The 20,974-nt window shown below is 40.5% G+C and overlaps 2 protein-coding genes across 11 annotated transcripts in view; one reads left to right on the plus strand and one right to left on the minus strand.

Moving 5' to 3' along the window:
* The window catches only part of FEZF2 (FEZ family zinc finger 2), a 126,379-nt gene that overhangs the window by 96,320 nt on the left and 9,085 nt on the right, over positions 1–20,974 (plus strand). The window contains exons 2-4 of one of the 4 annotated variants that reach the window (XR_006547476.2): positions 4,936–5,014; positions 6,457–6,665; positions 7,202–7,447. The gene's annotated coding sequence lies outside the window, so the exon portion shown is untranslated. Of the gene's footprint in view, positions 1–4,935; positions 5,015–6,456; positions 6,666–7,201; positions 7,448–20,974 lie in introns of those variants that run through there. The other 3 variants (XR_006547477.2, XR_006547478.2, XM_045163982.1) reach the window with 3 other exon arrangements.
* PTPRG (protein tyrosine phosphatase receptor type G) overlaps positions 2,001–20,974 on the minus strand; it is a 786,384-nt gene continuing 767,410 nt past the window's right edge. For all 7 annotated transcript variants that reach the window (XM_006062977.4, XM_006062979.4, XM_025272603.3 and 4 more), the window contains 3 exons: positions 20,300–20,442; positions 7,182–7,317; positions 2,001–6,603 (listed from right to left, as the gene is read on the minus strand). In XM_006062977.4, coding sequence (XP_006063039.1) covers positions 6,457–6,603; positions 7,182–7,317; positions 20,300–20,442 — 426 coding nt within the window. In that variant the 3' untranslated portion in view covers positions 2,001–6,456. The remainder of the gene's footprint in view (positions 6,604–7,181; positions 7,318–20,299; positions 20,443–20,974) is intronic.

Raw genomic sequence — 20,974 nt, forward strand, 5'->3', positions numbered from 1 at the left:
CATATCTGAGGGTATTGATACTTCTCCCGGCACTCTTGATTCCAGCTTGTGGTTCCTCCAGTCCAGCGTTTCTCATGATGTACTCTGCATAGAAGTTAAATAAGCAAGGTGACAATATACAGCCTTGACTTTCTCCTTTTCCTATTTGGAACCAGTCTGTTGTCCCATGTCCAGTTCTAATTGTTGCTTCCTGACTTGCATATAGGTTTCTCAAGAGGCAGGTCAGGTAGTCTGGTATGCCCATCTCTTTCAGAATTTGCCAGTTTATTGTGATCCACACAGTCAAAGGCTTTGGCATAGTCAATAAAGCAGAAATAGATGTTTTTCTGGAACTCTCTTGCTTTTTCCATGATCCAGCAGATGTTGGCAATTTGATCTCTGGTTCCTCTGCCTTTTCGAAAACCAGCTTGAACATCTGGAAGTTCACGGTTCACATATTGCTGAAGCCTGGCTTGGAGAATTTTGAGCATTACTTACTAGCGTGTGAGATGAGTGCAATTGTGCAGTAGTTTGAGCATTCTTTGGCATTGCCTTTCTTTCTTCCCAAAGAAAGGCATGACATATATGTGTGTGTGTGTGTGTGTGTGTGTGTGTGTGTGTGTGTGTGTGTGTGTGTATGTATATATACATGTGAACAGAAAGAGGTAAAGTTGTACTTTTAAAACAATTACAGTGAAATATACCAACAACAGATGATGGTTTGAAAATTCATGTGCAGCTGCTCGGAGGATCCAGGCAAGGTAGACTGGTGATGGGCAGGTAGATGTGATGGGACAGGCGTAGACTCGGGTGAACTGGAGAGAGCACACATCACCTAAAAAGGGCACCAGCTCCTCCTCTGCGGCTCATGACACCCAAGCGAGAACAGGAGCCTGGGGCTGTAACAATGCACGTTTTCGAAGAGCTTGAAATCTGAATCTTACTGTAAAAACTCTTCACTTTTTAGATGTTGGAAACTAATAACTGCGATAATGATGATGGCCTCAATGTATCTGTAGCGTGAATATGATCTACAGGTCAACAGTTTGTGACCACTCATGTACTCTCTGATAGAGAGGATTGAGTCCCTGTGGGTGTTGGAGGGAGACCAGGCTTCCCAGGTGGCGCTAGTGGTAAAGAATCCACCTGCCAGTGCTGGAGATGCAGGAGATGGGGGTTCGATCCCTTGGCCGGGAAGATCCCCTGGAGAAGGAAATGGCGACCTACTTTGGTATTCTTGCCTGGAGAATCCCATGGACTGGCAGGCTGCGGTCCATAGGGTCAGAGAGTCAGACGTGACGAGGAGACTGAGCACGCAGACAAAGGGTTACATTAGCAGAATTTCATTCTTTTGTACTGAGCGTTGTAGGTACCACAAGGATTAATATGCTGTTTGTTAAATTCCCAGTTACTTTTGGAGAGTGAATGATCAGTTCTTTATCTTGCTGGAAAGAAAAATTGGAGCCACAGTGATGAGTTGAATTCCTGATGTAGTGCTGCTCAAAGTTCAGAGAATGGTGGACCCAAGCTGCCCAGCCGAGGACTTGTGTTTGGAGATGGCAAAATGTTGGCTCAGTAGAAGGAGTTCCAGGATCTTATGTATGTATTTCATAGATCCTCCCAAAGTCTTGCCAACAAATGTCTCTCATTCTACAAAGTAAATACTTAAGAGGGAGGAGTTGCTCCGAATCTATTTGATACACTGGATAAGACAATAATTCTACTTATAATTTGGCAGGAGGTTCATAAAGTGAGCAAAGTTTCATTTGACATGCCGGTGAAATATTACTGTTTCCTCTTTAAAGGGTTAGGGTTACTCATGTTTACTGAGTAAATGTCTTTACTCAGAAAAGACATTTCTGTGGTTTTCTGCCTGTGTGAAGATGACTCCTAATAATGATTTACTACCATGAAAACTAAGACCAAGGGTCTGTGTGTCTAAATGTGAGCTATTAAAAGAAACGAGTAATCTGATATTATTGGATGCAGGTATTTTCTTAGAAATGCTCAGCACTAATGAATACATCAAAAACCATACTTTATTTTATGTATAGCAATACAATTTACATATTAAATAACACTATAATAGAATGATTTGATATACTTTTAAACAGAAGAAAAAAAGGGAAAAATTTCAGGTTACAAAACCCCTCCCCCCGAACAAATTAAAAAAAAAAAACAAAAACAGCACTTTATCCAAATGGGTCAATGCAACACATGTATTCAGTGTGACTAATTATGTCTAATTCCTATTGCACAAATGGTCAATGACATTATAAAAGGAAACCCAACGGTCACAATCACTGCCTCAAAGAAATAACACGTGTTGGATTCTTTTGGAATGCAAAGATGGTTCCTGCTACTTCAATACACAGAAAGTTGAATTCACATATCCACTACAAAGGAAAAAAGAAAAACAAAACCAAAAAAAACTATGACAGAATTGAAACTAGAAAAAAATTAGCTTTATATGAAAATATAAAATTCTATGATTATATACCATAGATACAAAGTTCCCAGAAGATGCTTATCCAAGCAACAAAATATTTACAGTTTTAATGATTTTCGCTATTTCAAAATGAAGTGAAAGAAACGTGAATCCACACAAAGGCTGAATTTTTTTTTTCCTTTTTTTAAGAAACAATGGCTACTTGCTAGTTTCAAATGTCCTAACAAAAAAGGAGTCACCACCCCAAATGTTGGAGAGTTGCGACATTTTATAAAATCGTTTGTCTCCTTTTCTGGAGATGTTTTATTTCTTAAAACTCAAGATTCTTTTTCTTGAAATTAATTATCCTCTGTAGAAAATGCTTCCCTTTGCAAATATTTAACAAAAATACTAAAAACAGTTTAACAGCTAAGACAAAGTAGAGGCCAAATACCATTCTTACAACTCCTTCCGATTTGTCGCATGCCGCCTTTCTAGAGATAAGTGAAGCCAATATTGTATGTTAGATGGCAGCTGTGGGCAAGCGCAGAGGGGCAAGTGAGATTACAGCTGTTTAACAAAAAAAAAAAAGCAGGCATTTTCCCTTCATATAAAAATTCACTGGCACCATTTGAACATAAACTCTAGGACTTAGGAGTTGGAAGTGCTATTTCCCAATATAACTTGCTAGATTCTTATGACAAACTACGTTTTTGATTATTATTTCCTAAATTATGATGAGTTTGGGTTTCTTTCTTAAATTTTTTTGCTTACAATTAGTATGTGTCTTTGGTAAATTGGTATCTATATTTTAAGTTTTAAATACAGTATATATGCGTTTAAGAAAATTCCTAACAAGGCAGTTGTGCTGTGTCATTATAAAATAATTAAGGTTATCTGTTGATTTCAATATGTCACTCCGGGCTAAAACCTCCAGCCACCAGACCCTAAATGCCAGAATCATCTCTGACCTTGCTGAACTTTTCAACTTGAAATTGACTCTGAAAGCTCCAAGGCATAAAAATTAGGAAACGCAATTCACCTCATCTTAATCATCTTGAATTTCAGAAGGAAACTTTTTTTAAAATATAAAAGACAGTATTGTAACTTTTAGAGGCATGTAGGTTCTTGGTGGCAATAAGGTGTGTTTTCTCTGATCTCTGCAATTCATTCTGAATGTGTGCCTTCTGCTTACCTAGAACTCATACACTCTGAAAGCTTATTTTTATAACACAGCACACAGTAATTTGCAATAGCTATTTCCTTTCCTCCTGAGTGCATGGGCTAAATGATTGTTTAGTTAACCAATGCGCTTCTGTCTCAAAGAAAACACCATCTTTGAAACTCTTTGCCTCTGGAAAGATACAAGCGTATATTTGCCAATGCCATATGAAGAATTATAGAATGCACTCTATAGTCAAAGTGAGGAACTGCTGACTATGACTATCCTCCGTGAAGTGTGTTTGGACCATTTTGGCAAGATGGGCAAACAGCAGTTGCTTGTGGTTCAGTGGGTTAGGGTTTTTAGACTTTGGTTCAAGCCCACTACAGACACTCAAATGCTCACAGAGGAATTCTAAGCCATCCTTGTGATGTTTCTGTTTTATCTCCAACCTCTCTCTCTCTTTTATCATGATTCTGATACCCATGGAAGAGACGGTCACAGAATTGGAGGGTATCAATGTCCATGAATTGGGCCCTCTGTAATAGCACAGATAGTGAAGGACAGGGAAGCCTGGCGGGCTGCAGTCTATGGGGTTGTAAAGACTCGGACACGACTGAGTGAACAATAGCACAGAAGGGAATACTTGCCATGTGTCCTGAAAAAATTAGAGGGACCACAAACCCCAACCTGAATGTTACTTCTGAAAGTCAGGTCCACTGTGCCATATACTGAGGAGAGTCAGCTCATGTCAACATTCTGTGCAGCTGAAGTGAGCTCCGTAATGGACTACAGTGACCTAGCTCTTGCCACGAGGAGGTGAAACCGTGCTGAAACCTTCCCCTTCCTGGTCTCCCTCAGCCAGCCCATGGCGGTAGAGTTGGTGAGGTCAGGATTTTCCCTCAGGTGTCAGGCAGAGGCTCCGCACGTCACCTCCAATGGGAGCGGAGGGATGGTGAGCGAGCCTGTGTCCTCCACCACACACAGCTGGGCTCTCCTGTTCACATTTTCTCAAGCAAGCCAAGCCCTCACAGTTCGTGAGGAGTGGACTACCCTGTGTGGCTGAATCTGTGCGATGAGAAGATGAGATGAATCCTGGCAAGTTACGTTGTTTATGAAAACTTGGCTGACCTGGCCCGTGTGTTAGAAACCCCGGGCCAGGAGGCCTCAGCAGCTTTGGTCCTTTGAGCTCCGCTCTGACAAACTTCATGGAAAATCAACTCAGGATAAACAGAGTCTCAGTGCTGCTTATCACGGATGTTTTAATGCCTAGCCAGACAGTATGGTCATAGCCAGTGTGACCTGTTGGTTGATGTTTACTGACATAAAAAAGTAAAAACCACCAAAACCCTTTTCCTCTTCACAGGCTCAGTCCTGGTGATGGCTTAACTTCTGACAGAAGTCACCTCTCAAAAGCAAATATGCACCAGAAGAAACGGATCTCAGTAAGTAGCTTATCTTTCTAACTTGCTGAACTGAAATTTCTTGTGAACGCTGATTTTCCCACGATGGATGGCAGGGTGAATGTGGCTCTGGGAAATTACTTCCCTGGGCTCTGAGTCCCTAGGAGCAGTCTCTCTTACTGAAGTGAACCTGTTTTTGAGGCTAAAATACATAAAAGCGTACAAAGCTGTCTCCTACTGTTAAAACTCTTTGAAAATGTCACTGTTACCTTTCACTCAAGATTCTAATTGTCTCTCTCCAAGTCAGATTTCTCCATGTGGAGGAACCTAGATGGTCCCAAGACTTTTTGCTAATTAATACAATATTTTCAGTTTAAGTAGAAGAATGCATGTAATTAATGAGCTTTATCATGAAATATTTGACAAAAAAAAAAGGAAAGAAAAGAATGTAAGAATGTTAACTCTATAGGTAGTTTTTATTAGATTGCTATATGAGTAATAGTAATATTTTCTAGGACTACTTTCAAAATTACACACCTGCCAAGATTTGCATTATTCCACCTGCCAAGAGGTATGAAATTATAAACCATGAGGCATTAATGAAGACTCACTAAAGCGTTTTATAACTGGAGTTATGTAAAATACTGCCACCTCTCTTTTGTAAAAGATGGCCCTGATTTGGGGGGCAGGGATATAACTATTTCAGAGAGTCAAAATGGAAATAACACACACACTGTCCACATAGCTACTGTGAAAACTGTAATACAGAGATAGCCTTTATTTCGACACAGTTGGGCATTGTTTAAAGCTAGGAATATAACTTTGAAACTAGGAAGTGATGTTCACATCAGATGACTCTTAAACCTTCTTGTTTCTTAATGGACACCTTCACCATCACAAATGGGACTCTCTCAAGGCCAGGACACGGACAGACCTTCAGAGTAGCTCCCCCCACCCACTATTCTTTAAAAGAAAACTGCTCATCCACTCCATTAAAACACAGAAGGCATACAGAAGTACTGAGCAGTGCCTTAAAAAACAGGAGAGGACTGAGGAAAAGGACAGCATTGCCTGCTGGGAGGATGCAGCTGCTTTAGCAAGAGTAATAATAATTAAAAAAAAATCAAGAGTCACTGTCCTAACAAAGACCTTCACTATACTGAATTAAAAAGTAGCATGTATGGTGTCGTGGAATGTCACGTCAGGGTTTGCTGTAGTATCAGATTATAGGCAGTAACACTGATCAGATAGTGCAAACGAGGTAAAACCGCGTCTCACTGTGGGAAATGAACAGAGGTGCAAATGCTCAGTAGGATACCATTAAGACATAAAATGGCAAAAAATAAATATCAAAACTTTTATCAGTGTAAAAAAGTAACTGGGTTATCATATAACCTAGACCTAGAGTCTGGCAAAAAAAAGGCCTCAAGAAAGTTCTCAGTCTTCAGAAGGTTTACAAATGAAGCACTCTTTCACGATTTCAGTCACACCAGCGACTCCATGCTCTCGGCAGGGTCCGACTCGTCCGCGGTGAGAGCAGCACCGTTTCTGTCCACTGTCATGGGGCCATTTCCGTTCTCTTTAGTGCTGACCAAGCTGAGCATCGCTTTGTAGACAAACTGGTACTGTTCCTGGAGAATGAGAGGAAGATGGTTTTATAGCCGAAGAACAGCTTCATCTCATTTCACTGCAGGTAAAAATACTGATTAAAAATGTAACTATGAAAAATACACTAGAGACATGGGAATATATGTCTTTGTGCTTGAAGAAACTTGCAAAATCATCTGTGGAATCCGTTATGATCAAAACCGATACCTGCTTTGTGTCCTCTGCATCTCTTACCTTGGAATGAGTTCTCAGTGTTGATGGTCCACTAAGATAATAAGAAATCTGTACTTTATCTTCAGAAAACACTATATACTCTAGAAAGCAGAGTTTGTCAAGCTCAGCACTTCTGACATGTGGGCCAGAGAATCCTTTATTGCAGAGGGCCATCTCAGGTGTGGTGTGTTTAGCAGTGTCCCTGGGCTCCACTCACTTAACTCCATCCCCACTGGTGATCATTAAAAAAGGGTCTCTGACATTGCCCAACATCCCCTAGGGGGCAAAATTACTCCACCTTCACCCCCACTGAGAGCTACTGTTGTACAGGGTGAGGCTGAGTTTCAACTGATGTTGTACAGGTTTTGCAAATAAGCATGGTACTTACAATGTCTGTAAATACTCCAGGCCTCATCAGATTGATCATTTTTGCAACCTGGAACACATCCACGGCATTTTCATTCTCCAGTTGCTGGGACAAGGTGGTGAGAGCGCACAACATTCCTGCTGAAACCGCGCCGTACCTTGGGGGCAACAAAAGAAAAAGCTATTGCAGAATCACCAGAAGACTGAATATACTGGAATGAAGTCACCATCACGCATTTCTATAGAAGCTAGGGAGCCTGTATTGATACCTATTCTGGAACACAAAAATGAATGAAATGCTGACAAGGGAAGAGATTTTAAGGTTAGCATAAAGGTGATACTTGTTCATAAATGTGGCCTCTGTTGAGACTGGTTTATCAGATGTTTAACTTGACGTCTAATTTGAAAAGTTCAAAATTAGACTTGCGAGGGCAATAAGAAGATTTGACGTGAGGGAAGAGTTGGGTGATATGATAGGAAAAATTATATGAGGATTTTAACTGGAGGCTATGAGCTACGTAGAAAGAGGCAAAAAGCTCTGGAAAAAAATTTTTTTTAAAAAAATTCCAAATGGCTAAACTGAACTTCCAGAATCTGAATAAAAATGGAAAATCTATGGCCCAAAAGGCAGTCAGAAAATTTTCACAGGGAGTTTCGTATTTAGTAATTATTTCTGGCATGGAAGTGGAACTTTCCAAGTATGACCACCTTCTATAATATTCTTGGAAAAATATGTTTCTCTTTGCTTCACACACAGGCAGAAAAAAGACTTAGAAAGGGTAGCAGGTATTTTCATCAGGCCATTTCAAAATGCTTTCTTGACCCCAGTATTTAAGAACTATTCTCCTGCAATTTTCTACCCCATTACATTTAATTGTTTAATTCACTGGAATCTTATTCTTGTTTTGATGTAAGGTAGGGGTCTGACTTTAGTGGTTTTTCCAGTAGATAACTAGTGTGCCGGCATGTTACAGTGAACAGTCTCCTCTTTCCTCGCAGATTTAAGCTGCCTCTTTAATAATCTGCCAAATTGTCATATACACAGGCCTCATTCTGAACTCTGTAGTTTGGCCCTTTAATCTGCTTCTCTGGTTTTTGATACTGTATCTCCCCACAGTTGTTTACATTCCCTTAGGTTTTTAGTAGTCTTGATACTGATGAAGCAGGTTTACACAGCAGTCTTGGCTGCTAGCTGTACAGTTACTGTTTCACTTTTAGGGCTTCAGACACATGTATTTGCATTTTTCACTTGTACACTCATTTCCATACACCTCTACCCTCCTACCTCATCCCATTCTACCTTATATTAACTGATATTGGACTGTCAAGGAATATAAAAAGAAGTTGTTGGGATTTTAGTTGGGCTGCATTGAATATCTTAAGTAGATCTGAGGAAATAAACCTCTTTTTGAGCTTCTCTGTTCATGAACATATCTTTCTTTCCATTTACTCAGGTCTTCTATAGTTTTCAAGTAGATTTTATAGTTTTCTGCATGTTGTTGTTGTTGTTTAGCTGCTAAGTCGTGTCTGCCTCTTTTGGGACCCCATGGATTATAGCCCACCAGGCTCTTCCATCCATGGGATTCTCCAGACAAGAATACTGCCATTTCCTTCTCCAGGGGATCTTCCTGACCCGGCGATCCAACCCCCGTCTCTGGCGTCGCCTACACTGGCAGGCAGGTTCTTCACCCCTGAGACACCAGGAAAGTCCAGTTTTCCGTGTAGTCTTTCCCAGTTTCATTTTAGGCTGCTTCGTAGGTAGGTTCTGTTATTCCAGAGAATGGCCTCTCTTTAGGACATCAGTGTTTGGTTTCAGTGGATATATATATAGGGAAGTTGTTGATTTTTCACATGGTGAACTTGTATTCAGCCATGTAGAACTTTAAGTTCTAATAATCTGTGGATTCTCTAGGTCAGTTGGCTACACCGTCATCTGCCAGTAATGCCAATTATGTCTTTCTTTTATTCCTCTTACATCTTTTGCTTTTACTGCATTGGATAGGGTATCAATAGTCTTCCATTCTGACACTGGAAAGAGGTACCATATTGTGTTATGGGAAAGCGTCTACTTTCTTAATATTAAATAAAAGTATTTCTATAGACGTCTGAAAAGTAACATTTAACAAGTTAAAGAGAATGCTTTTGACTTTAAGTTTGCTCAGAGTGTTTTCTTTTGGGGATGGGGATCATGAATGGGTGTCATTTTATTGTATGTTTTCAAACATCTGTAAGTTTAAAAAAGTTCTAAAGTCCTGAATTCACTGAGAACAGTTTTTTTTGGTACCATTTAACTAGCTTTGTATTTCTGGGAGAAATCTTTTTAAATGATGTATGTAATTCTTTCAATATAACACACTGGGTTTTATTTGACAGCAATTTCTTCAGATCTTTGTATCCATATTCAAGTAAGTTAACAATGGCTTATACTGTTCCATTCCATTCTGGTGTTAGCTTTGTCTGTTTTCTTAATCAAGGTTACATTACATGTTTTCTCTGTGTGCTACTGTTCAAGCGTAGCCTGGTCAAAACGTAGTGGGCCTTGACAGGTTGAAAACTCTATGTACCAGGCTTATAAGTACTTTACATGTGCCAATGATTTTAATTCTCAGAAAAATCTAGGTACTATTAACATCCCCATTTTGAGGTTGAATAAATGCACATCCAGGTAAGTAACTGAGGTCATAGCTTGGGAGATGAGAGTTTTTTGCTGGGGCTGATACACATCGGGGGCTCAGAATAGAGACTGGTAAGTACCATATGTTCCCTAAGTATCGTTTATTATGATTAGGTAGGCTTAACAATTTATTGGTATAGCATTATAAATACTTTAAAATGTTTATTTCATTTCCTTTAAAACATTTATATAATTTTTAACCTGTTAGTAAAATACAAAGAATAGTAAGTAACCCTTATGGCTCTGTCACTAAATTAAAACAATCATCAGCTTGCAGCTGGTCTGATTTCATGTCTATTTCTGCCACATGTGTTTTGAAGCAAACCCCAGATTTTTAAATTCATTAATAAATCAGTATAAAATTCCAAAAGATAAGGACTTTAAAAATAAACATCATCTTATCACAATTAACAATTTTTAAAACATTTGAGGACTACAGGTTAAGTGGTAGATTTATTTTCTTCCCCAATGGTAAATTATGCCTTCTCTGCTTTTTCCACCATTTTCCAGAGTTATCTCTTGTTAATAAAATTTAAGCAATAAAGTTGATCTGCTTCCCGGGTGGCTCAGATGGTAAAGCGTCTGCCTGCATTGCGGGAGACCCAGGTTCGATCCTTGGGTCAGGAAGATCCCCTGGAGAAGGAAATGGCAACCCACTCCAGTACTCTTGCCTGGAAAATTCCATGGATGGAGGAGCCTGGTGGGCTACAGTCCATGGGGCCGCAAAGAGTCGGACACAACTGAGCAACTTCACTTTCACTTTCATCCTTGCCTCCATTTCATTACTATTTGCTTTCTTAGTACATTTTGTGGATTTATTTAGTTCTTTTTCTGGCTTTTCCAGTTGAAAGCTTAGTTTTTTTTTTTTAATATTTTCTCCAATATATGGAGAGAGAGATATATATACACACACACACACATTTTTTTCCCCTTCTGAGTGTGTATACCGTTAGGTTTTGAAATGTAGCGACTTCAGCATCATTTAGTTTTAGGAATCCGTAATTTCTATTTTCACTACCTCTTTTACCAGATGTAAGGACTTCAGGGTCTGGGTGTAAGAATTTGGGGTCTCATTTCTTTGCTGGTTTCTAAATAATGCATTATAATCAATGAATGTTGCCTTGTTATAATTTACCGGTTTTTTTTTTTAGAATGTATTCAAGTTCCATTTATGGTAATTATAAATAAACCATCTATGTCTGAAGAGACTCTTGTAACTATCAGAGCCTCTGTGTTAAAAATTGGTCACCAATTTGACTCCACAGTCAAAGTGGGGCAGTACTGATTCTGAGTAATGGACTGTAGCCTGGATCCTTACTCCGCTTAAAGTAACAACTACTGTAAGTTCAAAATCCAGTAAAGTTTACATGTGAATCATCATCTTAAGAGATGCTCAGCGATGGTCAGGGTGTTTAAGCAGTCTTTACTCCCCCAATTTGAACTCCTAGTAGTTCCTCGACTACATACTGTGTTTCTTCCACCATCCCTGCTTTTGTCTTTCTCGCCCCTGTACTTGGAATGTCCTTCTCTTGGGTACAGACTTTAACATTTATGTATTTAATTTAGAAATGTTTAAATTACAAAAAACAGAACTTTAGAAATAGAGTTGACTTATAATGTTGTGCCAATCTCTGCTGTATAGCAAAGTGACTCAGTTAAACACATGTATACATTCTTTTTATTTTTTACTCTTTTCCATGAGAGTTTAAGCCAGAAAGTTCCCTGTGGAATATACAACAAGACCATGTTGTTTATCTGTCCTCTGTATAATAGGTTGCACCTACAGACCCCAAACGCCCCATCTACCCCCCCACTCCCCTTCTCCCGCTTCGCAAGCACAAGTCTGACCTCTGTGTGTGTGAGTCTGTTTCTGTTTGCAGGTAGGTGCATCTGTGCCGTATTTTAAATTCCACAAATAAGTGATACCCTATGGTATTTGTCTTCCTCTGACTTACTTCACTTAGTATGATATTCTCTAGGTCCATCCACGTTGCTGCAATGACATTATTTCATTCTTTTTAGTGCAAGCCTAGCATTCCACTGTGTACACCTCCTCTTTATCCATTCCTCTGTTGATGGGGGTACATACTGTTATAGGCCACTACTGGGTCAGCCTTGGTAATTACGGTTTTCAGATCTTTTCTCTGAATGTTACTATTCATTGTGTCCTGATAATTCATTTTAATGTCTCATCCCTTTATTCTTCCTCTTTCATCTCTCTCTCCATAGATCATCCCTTAGACCGATGTCAGACCTTCTGTATTTGACTTCCACATCTGAGTCTAATTGCAGTTTTGTCCATTCTACTACTAGCCCATCTCTTATCCTTTCCATTTATTAGCCTCTAATTTGTTCTAATTTCATAATAAGTGTTTTTGATTCATTAAATCTTTAGATCTCTGTGTGTATTATTTTAAAACAATTATGACTGCTCTTTTAACTCTGATTCACTGTATTTTTTCCTCTTGGTCATCATGTTGTCTTTCTTCAGATTCTAAAATGAACTGAGTTTTACCTTCTCATTGTAGCATAGCTGGGATTTCCCACCTCCTCCACCCCAATCATTTGTATTAATCTTTTTCAACATTTAACCTTTTAATCTCTGCTTAATTTGTTCTAGTGAAACTGTTAGGATCTCTTTTCCTTCTCCCTTTCAAGCTAACCATAGCCGTTAGTTAGGAAAGTCAGGAATTGCGTGTTTTATTATGCAGTGCGCACTCCATGTGGGATTACTCTGCCCTTTGCCTGGGGTGTCTTCCCTTAATACTTAGCCACTCTTAAATAAGTACCTAAATAAAAGGAAATTCCTACAAAATAAGACTTGAAACACGACAAGAAACTAGGGCAAATCAATCAAATGCACAGATACTTTAAAGTATCAGTCTTGAAAGACTGAAAAAGGCCCTTCTTTTTCAGAAGTTTGGGAATTTAGGAGGATTAAAGGATGTTTGTCAAGTCTCATGCATTTGCACTTCACATTACAGAGACTTGGTGGAAAAGTGACACAGGTAATTTATAACTTAGCTGTACAAGAATAGTATATAAATTCCCTGCTTTGGTAGTTTGCCACTTTCTTAAAGGGCCCCCTTGAGGGCAACTGCGCTCTAACTCTTAGCTGTTACAATGTAATCTCTGTCAATGCCTCAAAGAAATGAAAGCATATTCCCAATGTACAGGAATGTTTTCAAGTGGCTCTGTCTATATTCATTTGAAGAGACATTGGGGTTCCTTGTATCATCAGTGTGTATAATACCTATGGCCTTATGCCATTTAATTACACTGTTTACAACTTCATATAATTATTGTTGAAAGCAACTACTTTGTATAATAACAATTATTGTTGTTTTGCTTTTACAATGTTTTAAAAATCATAACCAAGATGGCAATTCAGGGGTAAAAACCCTGTCACTATGAAGGAAGTGAAGCTTCCTTTCAAAATCATTATGGCAGGAAGGAAAACAGAGTTAAAGCTTGAATATACATTAATCTTGGAATAATAAGACTTTTGGAAGTAGATGAGAAAATAAAGGCAAGTTATTCTGACTGGTGTGAGATTTACCTAACTGTAACTTTGATTTGCATTTCTCTAATAATGAGCAGTGCTGAGCATCTTTTCATGTGCCTGCTGGTCATCTGTATGTCTCCTTTGGGAAATGTCTATTTAGGTCTTCTGCTGACTTTTTGTTGGGGTTGTTTGTTTTAGGATATTGAGCTGCATGAGCTGTTTGTATATTTTGGAGACTAATCCCTAGTTGGTTACAGAGTTGGCAAGTATTTTCTCCCATTCTGGGGGCTGTCTTTTTGTTGTCTGTGGTTTCCTTTATTTGTGCAAAAGCTTTTGAGTTTAATTAGGTCTCATGTGTTTCTTATTTCCATTATACAGGAGATGGATCAAAACAGATACTGCTGTGACTTATGTCAAAGAGTGTTGTTCTATGTTTTCTTCTAAGAACTTTATAGAGTCTGGTCTTGCCTTTAGGTTTTTAATTCGTTTTGAGTTATTTTTGTGTATGGTGTTGGTTCAACTGGTCAGTCATGTCCGACTCTTTGTGACCCCATGGACTGGAGCAGCCAGGCTTTCCTGTCCATCACCATCTCCCAGAGTTTGTTCAGACTCATGGCCATCCAGCCATCTCGTCCTCTGTCGTCCCCTTCTTCTCCTGCCCTCAATCTTTCTCAGTATCAGAGTCTTTTCCAATGAGTTGGCTCTTCACATCAGGTGGCCAAAGTATGGGAACTTCAGCATCAGTCCTTCCAAAGAATATTCAGGGTTGATTACCTTTAGGATGGACTGGTTGGATCTCCTTGCAGTCCAAGGGACTCTCAAGAGTCTTCTCCAACACCACAGTTCAAAAGCATCAATTCTTTGGCGCTCAGCCTTCTTTATGGTCCAGCTCTCACATTCATACATGACTACTGGAAAAACCACAGTTTTGACTAGACCATTGTCAGCAAAGTAATGTTTCTGCTTTTTAATGTGCTATGTGGGTTTGTCACAGCTTTTCTTCCAAGGAGCAAGCATCTTTTAATTTCATGGCTGCAGTCACCATCTGCAGTGATTTTGGAGCCCCACGCCCCCCACCCCAAATGAAGTCTGTCACTGTTTCCATTGTTTCCCCATCTATTTGTCATGAAGTGATGGGACCAGATGCCATGACCTTAGGTTTTTGAATGTTGAGTTTTAAGCTAGCTCTTTTTCACTCTCCTCTTTCACTTTCATCAAGAGGCTCTTTAGTTCTTCAATTTCTGCCATATAAGGGTGGTGTCATCTGCATATCTGAGATTATTGATAGTTCTCCTGGCAATCTTAATTCCAGCTTGTGCTTCATCCAGCCTGGCTTTGTTAGTAGTGATGCTTCCTAAGGCCCACCTGACTTCAGACTCCAGGATGTCTGGCTCTAGGTGAGTGAGATAACCACACCATCTTGGTTATCTAGGTCATGAAGATCTTTTTTGTATGGTTCTTCTGTGTATTCTTTCCACCTCTTCTTAATCTCTTCTGCTTCTGTTAGGTCCATACCATTGTGCCATTCATCTTTGCATGAAATGTTCCCTTGGTATCTCTAATTTTCTTGAAGTGATTTCTAGTCTTTCCATTCTATTGTTTTCCTCTATTTCTTTGCACTGATTGCTAAGGAAGGCTTTCTTATCTCTCCTTGCTCTTCTTTGGAACTCTGCATTCAGATGGGTATATCTTTCCTTTTCTCCTTGGCCTTTAGCTTCTCTTTTCTCAGCTATTGGTAAGGCCTCCTCAGACAACCATTTTGCCTTTATGCATTTCTTTTTCTTGGGGATGGTTTTGATGACCACCTCCTATACAATGTTATGAACCTCTGTCCATGGTTCTTCAGGCACACTCTCCGATCTAATCCCTTGAATCTATTTGTCATTTCTGCTGTATAATCATTGGGTTTCCCTGGTAGTTCACCTGTAAAGAATCCACGTGCAATGTAGGAGACCTGAGTTTGATCCCTGGTTGGGAATGGGAAATAGATGGGGAAACAGTGTCAGACTTTACTTTTTTGGGCTCCAAAATCACTGCAGATGGTGACTGCAGCCATGAAATTAAAAGACGCTTACTCCTTGGAAGGAAAGTTATGTCCGACCTAGATAGCATATTCAAAAGCAGAGACACTACTTTGCCAACAAAGGTCTGTCTACTTAAGGCTATGGTTTTTCCAGTAGTCATGTATGGATGTGAGAGTTGGACTGTGAAGAAGGCTGAGCACCAAAGAATTGACGCTTTTGAACTGTGGTGCTGGAGAAGACTCTTGAGAGTCCCTTGGACTGCAAGGAGATCCAACCAGTCCATTCTAAAGGAGATCAGCCCTGGGGTTTCTTTGGAGGGAATGATGCTGAAGCTAAAACTCGAGTACTTTGGCCACCTGATGCGAAGAGTTGACTCACTGGAAAAGACTCTGATGCTGGGAGGGATTGGGGGCAGGAGGAGAAGGGGACGACAGAGGATGAGATGGCTGGATGGCATCACTGACTCGATGGACCTGAGTCTGAGTGAACTCTGGGAGTTGGTGAGGGACAGGGAGGCCTGGCGTGCTGCAATTCATGGGGTCGTGAAGAGTCGGACACGACTGAGCAACTGAACTGAACTGAACCGAACCCAGTCCAGTATTCTGGCCTGGAGAATTCCATGGACTGTAGAGGAGTCCATGGAGTCGCAGAGTTCGACATGACTGAGCAACTTTCAGAGACTTGATTTAGGTCAGACCTGAATGGCCTAGTGGTTTTCCCTACGTTCTTCAATTTGAGTCTGTATTTTGCAATAAGAAGTCCATGATCTGAGCCTCAGTCAGCTCCCCATCTTGTTTTTGCTGACTGTATACTGCTTCTTTATCTTCAGCTGCAAATAATATAATTAATCTGACTTTGGTACTGACCATCTGGTGATGTCTATGTGTATGGTGTTAGAGAACATTCAGATTTCATTTAAATGTAGGTGTCCAGTTTTCCCAGCACCGCTTAATGAAAAGACTGTTTTTTCTCCATTGTATATTCTTGCCTCCTTTGTACGTTAATTGACTGTAAGTGCATGGGTTTATTTCTGGACTTTGTACCCTGTTCCACCCGTCTGTATTTCTGTATCTTGTAGTATAGTCTGAAGTCAGGAAACCTGATTCCTCCGGTTCTTTTTTCTTTCTCAGGCTTGCTTTGGTTATCTGGAATCTTTTGTGTTTCCATACAAATTAAAAAAATCTCTTGTTCTAGTTCCATGAAAATGCCATTAGTAATTTGATAGGGATTCACCAAATCTGTAGATTAACCTGGGTAGTATATTTTAACATGTTCTTGGATTGGAAGAATCAATATTCTCTCTCTCCATCGGTTGGTGTCGTCTTCAAGTTCTTTCATCAGTCTCTCAACAGTTTTCAGAGTGCAGACCTTTTGCCTCCTTGCATAGGTTTATTCCTAGGTATTTTATTCTTTTTGATGTGATGGTAAATAGGATTGTTTCTTTAACTGGAAATGCTTTACTGGTAATAATTTTTGAGCAAGGGTTCCTATGTTTTCCCTTTACCCGGGACCTTACACCTTAGTAGATGGTGCTGGCTCTGCCTTGCTAACCAGATACATGTGCACACAGGCCCTAGGACCTACCTCTGCAGCCCTCGTTTCCTCACACAGGAAGAGCAGATCCTAAAGTTACTCCCCTCATGGGGTGATTTTGAGGATTAAAGGAAGGATTCAATTAGTTCTAATTGAGGGGGTGTCTTTACAGCAGCTGGTACAGAAAGCAGTCCATATATTTCAGCATTTGCTATACATCTCAGGTCACAATTAACAATTATTGAAAACCCCCTCAAAGAGCTTTTGCTTATTTGGCTGTTAGCTATCAGTCTTTATCAGACATTAGAGCTGAGAAAACATTGAAACACACAACCATGCAAGCACACATTCCCTTCGCTGTCAGAGTGGGGATGTCATCTGGGCCAGGTGGCTCTGAAAAACTCCACTGTACACTCAGGACAGAGTAAGAGTGAACAAGGCAACCAGTATCCTTGTATTATTCTGAAAACTGTTGTGTCCACTTGGAATACCTGGAAGGGTCTTAAGGGACCACCCTGCCGCCCTTCCCAATCGGGGACCCTCAGATCCCACCCTGAGAACTGCTGAATGAAATCAGCCCGCTCTAGCATCCAACAGGGTGGCAGCCTTCACACAAGAAACTAGCCTTTTCGTTCTGTAAGTGAAGGTCTAATCTACTACTGTCTCATAAAATGGTGTAAGAAAGAACCATGACTGTGTTCCACACTCTTAGGAAAACAGGCTCTGTGTTTACCATTTGACAGTAATGATACAGATCAGCCTCTGGATAGGACTGTCTTGAACAGACGAACATAGGAAGCTGAGAACAAAGCAGTTTGCCTTTAACCTATGCCTGTGCTCAAACTGAATGAGTGTACTTTTCGTTGAAGTTTTATCCTTAGAGATGGTTTTATCTAGAAACTCATTCACCTGGCACACAGCTGTAAGGACCAGGCAGACAGCACCGAGTTTGTGTGCTAGAAGTTTAACTCTCTGTCAGTGGAAGCACCCATCTATTTTTTGACAGAGCTTAAAAAACCTTGTAAATTGGCTTTATAGTCCACAGATGAATGGAAGCAGGTAAAATAACAAAAACAAGGCTCTCCGGGGAAAGTTCATACATAAGCACATATCCTAAATAATGGGTAAGTCATCCTAACTTGAAACACGGTACCAACTCATACCAGTATTATCTACTACCCACTGTTTGTCAGGCATGGGGCTTCACTCTACGGAGAATGGGACAAATGGGTTTGCACTGCTGGTCTCTGCATTGTGGGGCTGACAGTCATGTATACAAGCAGTGAGAAGCGGATCTGATAAACAGGAATGGCACTGGTAAAGATGTGCTGTCTGTAAATGATCACCTCTGGGATGAATCAGAGACAATTTCAAAGAGAGTGCCTTTTGAGGTGTGTGTGGAATGAAAGAACAGGAGGACTGGGATGGTAGCCAGAGGGCAGTAGACTTCAACCAGATTGCAGAAGGATTTGGAAAGTGTACTGAAAGCGTGTGGAGCATCTGCAAGCCCCGGGGGCCAACGATACGTGGAGGTGAGGGGGCACAAGAAGGACTTTGATGTCTTTCTGGTTTGTACAACTAAGTGGATGGGAGCAGGATGGGAGGCTGAGTTCGGACCTACAGATACTAGACTTGAGGTGTCTGTAGGCTAGCAGGAAGGGATATTTAGAGGTGCAAAAGGTAAGATGGAAACTGAAAGTTAACTGGCATTCAGAGTGCTGTACTAGAGCAACTACTTAAAAGCTTCAAATTTGCTCAAGTAATGTAGAAAAATAGTTTTAATGGACTCACTTCTCTCTCAAAGATGGTGGATAAATGAATGAACACTTGATCTCCAGGGGCTTTTCATCCAGCTCGCCTATGTAACATGTGAAGATGCACGAGTGTAGGATTAGCTTGCTCTTTTCTTATTTAGACCTAAGAACAAGCTATATCTGATTAAGTCCAGAGCTAACATATGCAGCATGTAGTGTCAAATGAAAATCACTGCCTAAGACAGTCCACCCCAAAGCTGTATGTAGATGAATGAATCAAACAGTTCTGTTAAAATTGTACTCCCCCCCCTTCTCCATCCTCTAATATAAAATCAGCTGCATTCCTGACTTAAGGGCAGATCCTTGGAGAACTATTAATACCACAAAATCCGCCACAAAACTGGGCAGCAGCATTAGCATTTGGTCTGAATTGCTATTGCTAAAAGCTGGTAAAATCCAGAAGGTATTTGAAAAGCTAACCCAGATTAGTTGGGGAGGGGGTACTCTAGAAGCGGTCCTCCCTTTCTGCTATCACTGCGTATCCTATAGACCAGGAGCAAGTACCTAGTTCTTTTGAGGCTGTGTCATTTAAACACTACTGCTTCCAGGGATCTTACTGCTGGTGGTTTAACTTTTGTCCAACTCTTGGGGCACCATAGACTGTGGCCTCTTAATTCTTCTTAATCTAAGAGGCAGGCTACCATTTTGGAATAGTCACTATTTTAAAAAGACCATCAGACTCCTTGGAAGGAGCCGATCATGTGGCTTGCTTCAAACTGGTGAAGTACTGACCTCAGCCAGCAGTCTCTGTGCATTTCCTACGGCAGTGACAGTTCAAGGCAAAGGCTTATTTTATAAGCTTTACTGTGCAATGTATCAATAGCTACACTAGCAGAGGGGGTGGTAATTGAACAGTAAACGCCTAACAACTTGCTGACTAAGGAAGCTACCTACCTTGGAACTTGGGGCAGAGGCTTGTGAGATTTGAAACCATCTGCCACCGTCTGGCAGGTCAAGTCCCACCTATGAAGTCTGACTCCAGATATTCGTACACCATTAGGTATATCTAGGACCCTGTCCCTCTCATTCAAGTGACAGTACGCTGGGTTTGAACTCCATTCAGACGCTTAGCAGCTTTGAGCTAAAAGCAAATCATGCTTTATCTTTAAACCTCCAGAGATGGTCAACTTCAAAACACACTGTAAACTATAAGTATTATTAAGAGTTAACTTTTTGATTACTAATCAACTAAACATGTTTTAAAAGGTATTCTACCTAGTGTTGGTTGAAAATCAGTGTAAGGATTTAAAGACAGTATAAACTATGACATGTAAATTAATATAAATGTAAACATGTAAATTATTGTCTAGTTTGTATTACTGAAACAGAAAACCTAGGGAAGCATGCAGATATATTGTGGTAGGCTAATATACAGTACTATCTAGAAAGATGAACCTATACTCCAGGAGAACCTGAAGCCTTTGACAAACTAAAATGCACATTTTACACAGGTACACACTAGAAACCACAGCATATGCACATTAGAAATATCCTGGAATTGTCGCACGCAGAGAGAGGGCTTGTGAAGTCTCTCTTTCCTCCCTCCTCCTATCACAGTGCAACAGGAAAATGAAAAAAACTGGTACATACTCATCATGGACAATGGTGGGGCCATCCCTTGTCAAGGCCTCTTCCTTAATGACGTTGATAAGCTCGAAAGTACTGCTGATGGGGGCATCCGGGTTGGGCCATTTGGGACACTGGAAATGTCGAACTTCGAGGACATAGTCATCCTGCAAGCAGCATGACATGAGTCACAGGTCATTCTTCACTTCATCCTGTCTATAGTCTTAACAACTAGAACTTGCTCCTGGGGAAGTACATAGTATAGACAACTGAAAAATGTCATGATTGCCAGGAGACCCAAACCGCTGTGAGGAGGAAAGTACTGGGGAGGTCCGCCTGACAGGGAGCAAACGAGCTCGGTGGTGTGGTAGAGTAGTTGCTACACTTGTGTCCGAATCCTATCTGACGCCATGAACTACAGTCATGCTCCTCCGTCCATGGCATTCTCCAGGCAAGGATACTGGGGTGGGTTGCCATTTCCTTCTCCAGGGGAGCTTCCTGTCCCAGTGATTGAACCTGTGTCTCCTGAACTGCAGGCAGCTTCTTTACTGCTAGGCCACCAGGGAAGCAACAAATGAGGTTATCCTAGTGAAATAGAATCCTGTTCAGGCAAACATTTTAAGGGACAACAAACTATAAGAGACTTTATATCCTATTCTATCTTATCTATAAAAATAAAAACAAGGAAGGGGAAAGGAC

Source organism: Bubalus bubalis, chromosome 21 (assembly GCF_019923935.1).
Source record: "Bubalus bubalis isolate 160015118507 breed Murrah chromosome 21, NDDB_SH_1, whole genome shotgun sequence".
NCBI lineage: Eukaryota > Metazoa > Chordata > Mammalia > Artiodactyla > Bovidae > Bubalus > Bubalus bubalis.